General features: G+C 43.5%; 1 protein-coding gene across 1 annotated transcript in view; it reads left to right on the plus strand.

Annotated features, from left to right (window-relative positions):
• Fsip1 (fibrous sheath interacting protein 1) overlaps positions 1-8,324 on the plus strand; it is a 51,674-nt gene extending 43,350 nt beyond the window's left edge. Inside the window, exon 12 of the mRNA XM_057781717.1 lies at positions 8,235-8,324. Within this exon, the coding sequence (XP_057637700.1) occupies positions 8,235-8,324 (90 nt within the window). The remainder of the gene's footprint in view (positions 1-8,234) is intronic.
• The last annotated feature ends 2,938 nt before the right edge of the window (positions 8,325-11,262 follow it).

Below are 11,262 nucleotides of genomic sequence, written 5' to 3' on the forward strand. Positions count from 1 at the left end.
ATACGTATGTATATTATTACAACTTAATCAGGATAATGATTTCACTGCTTAGTATCTCAGTTTTCCATTTGCTCATCCTTCCTTCCCTTCCCGTGAGCTCTAGGCAATTCTGATCTTTGCAGTGGCTCATTTTGCCCAGTATGGCACCCAGCAGGATTAATACAGTATGTAAACCTCCAGACGTGTTCCCGTCAATTACTCCTGCCTATTGAATGCGCTCCCTTGATCTTCCATGCGTTATCACTGAGATGCAGTCCAATGCACCGTGTTCCTGGTTTACCTGCAGAAGTACATCTTGATTGCGTCCACATTTTGGCAGCTTTAAACCCGCTGTAATCATTCCTGTGTAGGCTTCTGGGTGGATGTGTTTTCAATTCACTTGGCCATGTATCCAGGAAAACACTTGATAAATTTTATGACAAGGTGCTGCTGTTTTAGTTTGCAGCTCCTGATGACAAGCGAGGCAGAGCCCCTACTTATATGCCTCTTTATCAAATGCGTATGTTCTTTGGTAAGTTGTCTGCTCAGATATCCTTGCCATTTTCAGATTGGGATCTTCATTTGTTTATTGGTGACTTTTATTTATTTTTTTATTTCAGATAGAAGTTCTTTATAAAATATGAGTTTTAGAAATCTCTCTCCCTTTTGTCTAAGTTCACAAAACTTCTCATTGCCTCCATGGATTAGTTTTCTTTTCTTTTCTTTTTTTTTAATATTTATTTATTTATTATGTATACAATATTCTGTGTGTATGCCTGCAGGCCAGAAGAAGGCACCAGACCCCATTACAGATGGTTGTGAGCCACCATATGGTTGCTGGGAATTGAACTCAGGACCTTTGAAAGAGCAGGCAATGCTCTTAACCTCTGAGCCATCTCTCCAGCCCCTAGTTTTATTTTCTTGTTGCAAATAAAAAATCTTGATGTAATTTAAAACAACATAAAACCCTACAGTTTAAAGAATTGATTTGAGTAATATATAATTGCTCTTTCCGTAGGTCAAAAGTGGGGTATTGGCAACTTTATATAATTTGGCCCAATAGAAACCAGAACTCCTGTCTGTAGCTTTCCGCGTGAGCACCTGCTGCTCAAGAGATGATTCTGGGCAGAAGCTACACTCATTTTGGAATCACAGCAGATTCAGACTGCACAGCACAGCCTCAGCTTCCCAAGAGAACCCCGGTGTCAATTCCTTTGCTCACCTACCATAGAAATGGCTCTTACCCTACGAATCCTTCCTGTCTAAAACTGCATGTGAAATGTGAACGGGCCTGGTCATGGCACAAATATCCTGGCTCCTGTTTTTGGTTTAGAGCATCTCTTCCCCTCTCTAGAAGCACAAGCATTTCTGTCTTTCTGAATTCTGCACCGAGTTCATGCAGGACCCCTTGGGGTGCAAAGGGACCACTAAAGCTTTGGCTAGCCTGGGACCAGCCTTTCTTTCCCAATGCAAAGGGTAGCCCTTCGGGTATTTGTCAGGCAGGGCTTCAGAATGGAAGCATTGAACTGTTGTTTTTTTGGAGTCACAATTCATGACTAGTTTTATATTACTTTTACTTATTCCACAATAGAAAAGGCTCAGAATTAATTAGATTTAATCAGATTTCTTCAAATTTACTATGTATATTATAGTATATTATATATACTACATATTTCCTGAAAATGGAAAGTGAGGTATAGGCTCAAACTTGATTTTGGGGAAAGGATGGAGCTATTCACCAAGTGTGATCATGTGCAGGAGAAAAGAAAACAGCAAGAGATATGTGAAAAAAGTGCTTAACTCGGCCCAAACAGGCACTGTCAGAATGGAGACTAATTGCCGGGGAGGCTGCAGGAGAGGCTCTGTGGAGCTGAAGCACACAATAAACCTCGAAGGAGGGTTTCATTGGCTCGAATGAAGGCGGGAGTAAGCGGGACTGTACTACTGGGGAGGGCCAGCTGTGGAGAACTTGGGCTGATCAGCAGCACTTGGGGGTGAATCATAGGAAGTCTGGACTTTCTGCCCCTGACCCAGAGATTCATGATGTTTTAGAAACCTGAGTTTTGCTGAAGCTAAACTGTGAATAGGCTTGTTTGGGCCCAAGCCACTGAGAACATTTTCCAAGCTGAGAGCGTATTCTCGGCACCCGGGTGACATGCTCACTCTCCACCTGCCTTGGCCTCCATACTCGTGAGAGCCGAAAAACCACATTTCAATGTCCTTTCAAGTAAAGACCTTGGGGTAGTGCTCAGAAAGACGGCAACACCACCTCTGGTCAGTTTGAGTAGATTTGATATTACAGAGATGGCTGACGTGAGTTTAGAATCTGTGGTGTCTGGGGTGTGTGCTTGTGCTGGCGGATTGAAGTTAATAAAGGGAAGCAACGCTGTATAAGCACAAGGGAGCCGTATTGAGTAGCAGCCAGTGAGTGGCTAGTGAAATTTTCAGAACAGTTTGATAAGATCTGAGCTGAACTTTTAGCAGATTATTCTTGGCTGGTTGACTGTGTTTTTATTATCAACAAAGATACATGTGAAAGTTACTTGGAGGACAATTTAACACATAGTTGTTCAGTAGAATGAAAGAATTCATACACAAATACTACGTTGTCAAAGCTTCCATTCTCCTTAATCTGTGTCCAACACAAATACTGCGGACTTTTCTGGATTCTTCTGTAATTTCTCTCTTGATACTTAGATCCTCTCTCTCTTAAAGACTTGCAAGCATATTGGTAAAGATACAGTTACAGTAGACCCCCCCCGTAACCTCCCACCCTAGTCTATTGCTGTCCCCTCTTATTGTCAGAATTCTGAGGCAGCAGCCACATTCCTAAGGAAAGCCCCTCACTCTTCCTTGTGATGGAGGTGCCAGGAGGGAGAGGCGGTTCTGTATAATAAGACCAAAGTGGAAGTTTTCTCATAAGAAAAAGACTTGGCTGGCCTGTGTCTCTGTCCTTCCCCTTTCTTCATGGTTGGCATTTGAGGAGATTGCCTGGGCCCTTTGGAGGCATCTGAAACCGCAAAAGCAGTGCAGAGTGTGGTGAAGGCTGGGACAGGGAGGGTGTCACAACACCACTGCGTCACCGTCTCTCTTTACCTTGAGCTGATTTCTTCAAATAGAAAACAAAAACAACCAACCAAACAACCCTTTAGTTTGCTGGATTTCTTTTCTGGAAACCATGATAATTAATCTATAGTTCACCTCTGGGCAGATGCAAGACGGTGAACATTTCCTGCTGGGGACAGAGGAGTTCCAGAGTTTCACAAGGGACAGACAAGGCACTTTAGTGGGTTTACTCTGCGATAACTGAGTTTGAACCCCAAATGGAAGGTTACACATTCCATCATCAGTAGCAGGCCGGAACTCCTCCCCGCCATGCAAGCATGTGTGGTATAGAAGACCATGGAGTGTGGACACTGACAACTGAACACAGTAGAGCCGGAACTTCAGGCCAGCGCAGAGTCTCTTGGTGGAGAATAAGTAACTGATGACAGTTTCGTAGACCCCTGAAGATGGTACTGATGAAGACTTGTTATCTAGGGGCTATAGTGAGCATGTAGAGTGTGAGGGACTCTCTTTAGAATCCTGACATAGTAAAGTAATGTCCTAGACCACTACTGTCCCCCAAAAACTGCATCTTTGGAAATCTCCCCAATAGTTAAGAAGGCAGAAAGAAAATACAGAAATGATATTTAGCCCAACACACCCCAACTATGTAAATGTGTTGTATCTACTTCACATTGTCTCTGAAATGTAGCCTGTGAGCCACAGAACACATCATGGTCTGACCAGCCCAGTTCAAGGGCACAGTCACACAGGGATAGTGACTGTCGTGGCTCCAGAGAACAAAATGACAGGTAGTGCTCATGCAGGCTGAGTTATCCTTTTCCAAAGCATTTTCATCTAATTCTACTTTTCTGATGCTGTAGAAGAAATTTCTAGAAGGCTCTAACACTAGGGAAAGGTTCTGTGGCCATGTTTATGCTCTCAGAGTGAGTCTGAGCCGGGCCGTTAGATTAGATCTTTAATACTGGTGGGTAAGGGTGAAAACAGAAATCTCACGGTCACTGAAACCTCATGTGTGGTCTCGGAAAAGAAAGACTGCTCTTAATTTTCTCTTCATTTTCCCTTTCCGGCATATGGAGAGGTAGGCAGAGAAGACCTGTTTGGAGTCGCTCACAGCATGGTGTCTGACTGACAGGATGGGGATCTGTCAGTTTGCTTTTTTTTCTTTCTTTCTTTCTTTTTACCATTGTGCTGCTACAGGCTTTTCCATTAAGCTGGGAAGGGTGAAAAAAAAAATGACTCCGGAGTGCAGTGCAGGCTGGGCGCCTTCATAGTAGAACTACTGGGCTTCCCTAGGCTGTTTTTGCCTCCCAAGGCCTGAGTGTCTCAACAGCATTTCTTTGGGTGCTGTCTGCTAATGTGACCATTATTTATCCCAGACCATAGGATGCATCAGGTATTCCAGGAAGTGTCAGCACTTGATCAATTAGCATCAGCTTCGTGGGACGGTGTTTAGGCTCCATCGCCACTAAAATGCTTCCCACAGAAGCACTAGACTTGTGGGAGGGTTTCTGGGTATGTGGAGGCTTTACACCATTCTCTTGCTGCCTGCCCTGCCCTTCCTCTTGGGCTCCCCTTCCCTTCCTCATCCTTCCCTGGTCTCCTCTCCCTTCATCCCTCTTTCATACCCTTCTGCTACTTCTTCTTTCTCTTTGTAACTAGATTCACTTTGTAATCGAAAAACAAATTCCTTTGTGCCTAACTTGGAACAACAGAGAACCATTTCAGGAAATAAAGAAGGCAAATTTATTGAGAGAGTTCTTTCCAGTTGTAAAGTACTTATGCAAATATGGTCAGCATTCAGATTTATCTACATAGCAAAAATGATGTTTTAGGAAACCCGGCAACTTAGAAAAATATGTGTCCCCCAAATTCATCCCCCATCATACAGACACAGACATCAACATGGAGACAGATGTACATAGATACACATAGACACACACAGACACACACACACACACATACAACACATACACACAGACACATACAAACACACACAGAGACACACACAGACACACAACACATATACATAGAGACACACAAATACACACACATACGTACCCTTTATTCTTTCCTTTCCTCTGTTCCTCTTTTACTTCTTTCTCTTCTTTCATTATCATTTTACAAAGCCTAGGTCATATCCTTGCATGTATTTTAGAGTCTCACTATTTTAATAATACACAATGCAGGGCAGAGAGATCACTAGTGGTCAGGAGTAGGTTTTGTGCTTGCAGAGGACCCACATTGGGTTCTGGTCACTCCTGTAGCGTAGCTCATAACCATGTGTATCTCCAGCTCCAGGGGATCCAACACGTCTGATCTTTGAGAGCATCTGCACTCATGTGCAATCCCCCTTGCATACACACAATTAAAAATAATAAAAATAAAATATTTTAAAAATAGACAATGGATGATTTAATAGTATGCTATCATATGACTATTGAATGATTCCACTCTTGGTTCATGTCTTGTTATGTCAATGTTTTTGTTGTTATAAATCATGATAGCATGAGTGCATGTTTGTACCATCATTTTCTTTAGATATGTTATCAAAACTATTGGTGCTGGAGATCAACCTCATATCTGTCACCGAGTTACATCTCAGCCTTTAGTTTTTGACCCAGGGTCTTGCTATGTAGCTCAGATGCTTGAGATGTTGTTCTTCCTGCCTCGGCCTCCCAAGTGCTGGAATTACAACCTTTAGCTGGCAGGACTCATGTGTAAGTGGAATTGCCTGGAGTAGAAGTGTGAAGGGTTTGGTGATGTGGTACCATGTTGGCTCCAGAGAGCTTTTTAATCTGTAGTCTCACTAACAGAGTCTAGAGAGCCGGACCTGTGCCTGCAGTGGTAGCATTCTTTTTAATTTTGCCAATCTGATAATTTCAAGATGATGTCATGCCTTAATTTACATTTTTGGATTCTAGAGAAGTTGAATGTGCTTTCAAATATTTATTAGTAGTTTGTATCTTGGAGCATTTATTTATCAAGGTATTTTTCTTTTAAAAATCTGTCTTTCTATATGTAGAGCATATACTTGCTGTCATACACTTCCACATTTAGCTTTTTCCTAAATGTTAATTCTGACTGTTGTTCTCTGACATTAAATTGTTTGCGCCCTTCTTTCCCAATGGAGTCACTGGTGAGAATCGCATTTGGCTGTTGCAACTTGTTTTTCATTTCTTGAAAGGATTCATCAAAAGTATTTATTTCCTTTTATGTGTGAGCCCTGCACTATCTCTAGACTGTGTTTTGAGGAATGCCCCTCAAATCCCCAGCTAATTACATCACGAAAGTACTTGGCATTAGCTTTGAAGACTGCAGCTAATCTCTTCTTTGCTGCATTTCTTAGCATCTAAGGTTCAGATAAGCAATGACAAGTAGAAACAGAAAAAGCTATTTTTTATTGATTGAGTCAGCTTTTAGTATTTAAATATAATTGAGACGCAGCAGTTGCACCCTTTGTATTTTTGTTCATTTAGTTTTTACATTTTATAAAATTGTGTACAACCGACATGACCTAAACTCATCCTTCAGGGAATGTCCTCGGTGAGTTGCTCAAGCAAAGGTTAGTCATCAATGCTCTTGATAGTCTATGGTGACTGAGGCACCGTGTGACAGGGCCACCCACTGTCATGAAGATAGCATGGTGATATTAACTTTATGGATTATAATAAAATTAAGGTCCAATGAGCTGTCTCATTGGGTAAGACATTTGTTTTGTAAGTCTGATGACCTAAATTCAGTTCCAGGAGGCCGCAGTGGAAGGAGAGAACTCACTCTCAAAAGTTGTCCTTTGACCTTCACACAGGTGCTGTGGCAAATGTATGCATGTGTGCGCGTGTGCATGCACATGCGCACAAACACACACACAGACACCCCCCCCCACAGAAACACAGACAACACACTCCACAATAAAAATAAAAATAAATAATTTTTAAAAGATAATAAAAGTAAATCTGTATCTCTAAGAATTTAAAATTAAGTAGGGGACACAAGACAAAAGATAAAACTAGTGGGTATATAAATAATCACGAGAGGTTTTGAAGGATGCATTGTGGAAGATGATAGGCAAGAAAGAAAACATGACAGGTAGAGGTTGAGATGTCATTCCAAGAGGAAAGGAGGTCTACAGCCGAAGAGGAGCAGTTGGGCACCAGACGCCACAGGGTATGTCTGGGACTTGGCAGCCACAGTAGGCAGCTGGCAGAGGGCATCGAGGCAGTGGTCAGCAGTGCTCCAGGGTCTCACCCCAGAGAGCCAGTGAGTTGTTTTGCCAATGACATGGCTACCACATGAACCTCAGGAAAACAGGCTAAAACACGGATACAGGGAGGCGAGAGAAATAGTGCCCACAGGAAAGCAAGATGGCGATCTAAGGGACCCAAACTGTATGCTTCTAGGACTCTGTCTGCTGGGAACGTATAAATACTGACAGTGCATCCTACTATAAAATTGGGGCAAGCAGTGGCCTGAAAAAGAGAGATCTGTGAGTGATTGCGAGTCTCTACCTCCCTCACTATAGATATGTCTGCACCTTTTCACTGGGTGACTTTGTGTCTTTAAAAGTGAGTCCATGGCCGGGTGATGGTGGCGCATGCCTTTAATCCCAGCACTCGGGAGGCAGAGGCAGGCGGATCTCTGTGGGTTCGAGGCCAGCCTGGTCTATAAGAGATAGTTCTAGGGCTGGAGAGATGGCTCAGAGGTTAAGAGCATTGCCTGCTCTTCCAAAGGTCCTGAGTTCAATTCCCAGCAACCACATGGTGGCTCACAACCATCTATAATGAGATTTGGTGCCCTCTTCTGGCATGTATGTATACTAAATAAATAAAGTCTTTTTAAAAAAAAAAAAAAAAAAAAAAAAAAAAAAAAAGAGATAGTTCTAGGACAGGCTCCAAAGCCACAAAGAACCCTGTCTCAAAAAAACAAAACAAAAAACAAACCAAACAAAAACCAACCAAACAAAAAAACCCCCAAAAAACAAAAACAAAAAAAAAAGTGAGTCCATGCCTAATAAGAGCTTGGCACACTGCTGCGCTCAAACTCGGGACTTCATGGGCCATTACAGACGGCATCTGGATCACTTTGTTTCCTAATGTTTGGTAGGCCTTAGTCACTCATTTAAAGTCTTTAGACAAACCTACAGTTCCTAAAGTTTGACATGTTGATTTCTGTATTCTTAACCACAGCAGGTTGAGGAATGCCCAATGATAAGCCACAGTAAATGGAATCTGCGGATTACGTGGAGATGGCTACTTGCTAAAATCCTTGAATCAGAGTGAAAAAAAGTACGCCATTTGTAAAGTATAACTATTTTGTCTATTTTTTATATACGTCACGGTTCTCAGAGTGTGCATCCCTCTGCAATTTAAAATTTAATTGATGTGGCAAATAACAGTTGTGTATCTCATTGACACATGATGTTCTGATGTATGTGTACACAGTAAGAAGATTAAATCCAGCTAATAAATACAGCCACCACCTCGCTTTATTGTTTCTCTGCACGTATGAGAACGTTTCAAATCTATTCCTTAGGTTTCCTGCGGCTGGGATACAATATTCGTGCCAGCCTGGCAGGTAGGTGGCACAGCCATCATTACTTCTGTTACCTGCAGGCGACAATACCAAGACCCTGATGGACAGTGGGGACTTGCCCATCCCCCACATTTCCTGCCTTCCAGAACAGTGCTGTTAACACCGCTGTTTTAAGCCTCCTTTACCATGATCATTTGAGTCTCTCCAAGGCCAAGAGCCTCGCTCTGTTGCACATGTCATTTGGTTGCAGGCTGCTTACCCGTGGTATTCAGATCTTTGAAAGGCGAGTTGGTCCTTTCCTGAGTAGGATAACAATATGGTTCCAGCTCACACAGGTGGTTAGGATCTTTAACTCTTACTCGGGCAGACGTTTTGGGAAATGAGGTGTAGCTAGGTCAAGCGCCACGCACTCGGCTAGGTCTTCCCCCAGAGGCTTTATTGTTGTGTTTAAGCCCAGGGGGTAAAGCGGGCCGCAGCATCTTTCACTGAGCCTGTGGTCATGGAGTGTGCCTCATTCATCAGCGCATCTGCAAGGGCACAAACGCGGCACAAACTCTTTCACACCATCTTTACACGGTTCCTGTGGCTTGTACACTGGGCTGTTTGGGAGCTACCAGACCATAAAATCCAGCCAGCAAGAAAGCTGGAAGTCACACAGCCCAAAGGTTTATTAAGTGGCATGAAGCGCTATTGTCTTGTGCATGTGTTAAATCACCGCTGTCAGCATAGGACTGTTAAAAAAATCCCAGCTAGTAATAACACGAATAGCTCTTTACGGCTTCAAAAGGAGATAAAGAAAGCTCTTAGTCAGCGCTCTGATGGCATCCCAGCACACGTCCTCCTCCGTTCGGTTTTATGAGGACTTTGCTCTTGGCAGATGCTATTGCTTCTGGCAGCAGACTCTAATTATCATACAAATTAAGCTGGGAACTGAGGGGAGGCACCCAGCCTGGCCCTAGCTGCTTGGACCATAGTTTCTAGGGCTACAATGCCAAGCAGGCATAATGCATAAGACCGGGCTAGGCCTTTGGGAGGATAGGGCTCTGCTCTGTTCCTTCCCACTGAGTTCCACTGCAGGAACCTTAAGTGGCTTAGCTGCCATGCACACACTGGGACCATTCTTTCTCTTTTCTCCCCTACCCCCACCCCAGCTTCTTACCCAGGGTTGTCTCTACAGCGTTCCATGAATTAGCCTGACCCACCTGCTCTCATTCAGTGGCTCACATTATGTTTCGGCAGCCATTCTTACACACGAGATTACAAGCGTCTTCACCTGAATCACTTGTAAGTTGTCCTGAAATTGAGGGTTAGTGGTTTCCTTTCAGAGGGTAACAGGCTTTGCTGTGTTGTGTGAGGGGATTAAGCCCTCCATTTAAAAGCCAAAGATAAAGACGCGGATGATGAATTATTTTTTTTCCCTGTATTTTATTCAAGCCAGAGTGTCATTCAGAACTCAGTAATGCCTGCATTTCATGGGTGAAATGATGCTAAGCACTTAGGTAGCTCAGGGATGTGAGTCGCGGAGCCCAGCGTGTAGAAAAGAATTGTGATCCTTGGAGTGGAATCGGGATTTTTAGTTGCTAAACATTTCCCACATAAGCTATTTTGTTTGGACTTTAAATAACCCTTGGCAGGGGTAACTTGGGGTTAATGTGAGGTGAATATTAAGGCCACAGGATTGGCGGCACAGCTGGTACCCAGACATCCAGACATACATGCCATCTCCTTTTTTGGTGGGGTGATTGTTTCTTTCACTTCATTCTGTTGATTGATTTCAGGTCTCTCTGCCCCATTAGCTCACACCTGTCTCAAGTTCCTGGTCAAATTATCACCCCCCCCATTAATATTCTTTCTATTTTTTTTAACTAGACTTTTGGAACTTGATCATAATTTGTAGCACCTAAAAAGAATCCCTTGGGAACATTTTGTGTAAATTTACATTTTGCTGATAGTATAAACATTTCCCCCACTCTGGCAAAGAAAGCTGTTCTACCTTAAAAAACCAAAAACAAAATAAAACACAACAAAAACCAAACCAAAACAAAAACTTCTCTTTTCTTCCTGTGCTCCACCTCCCCACTTCCCACTAGCCCGTCTCTATGTTCGTTCATTCCCTCCGTCCCTCCCTCTCTCCCTTTCCCTGTTCCTCTCTTGTCCATCTCTTCCCTTGCTCCTTTCTTACAAGGCTTTAAGCCTCTTGAAAGAATTGCTAGGGTGGACTGGGGAAGATCCCTTTCAGAACCACCTAGTTCAAAAGGAGAGACTCACAGATGGTTTCTCTTCAGAGAGGAGCTGGGGAGATTCAGATGGGTGGAGGGTAGGGTGCCAATCTTGCTATCCTCTGTCCCCATGAGGAACCCGAGCATCCACCCATCCTCTGCCGGATTGGCTTCACCGGTCAGGGTCGGCACTTTGGAAAGGACCTTGAGTGACCAATGTCTAGAACGTTGATTCTAGAACTTAATTTCCTGAAGAAGTTTTAGCCTTGGTGGTGCCAGGTGGAACCATGGGGGTGCCAGGCGGAACCACGAAGACTATGCACTGTCCAGAGGTGACTGGCAAAGGGCAGGAAGGGGCTGAGACCTGCTGATCTCCATGTGGTTGGTGCATTCCCGGCGCACTGCCACTTGTCACACATTACTCTAGCCACCTGTCATTTCAACAGATGTGTTTCTGCCTTTCCAG

This window comes from Chionomys nivalis, chromosome 9 (assembly GCF_950005125.1).
Source record: "Chionomys nivalis chromosome 9, mChiNiv1.1, whole genome shotgun sequence".
Taxonomy (NCBI): domain Eukaryota; kingdom Metazoa; phylum Chordata; class Mammalia; order Rodentia; family Cricetidae; genus Chionomys; species Chionomys nivalis.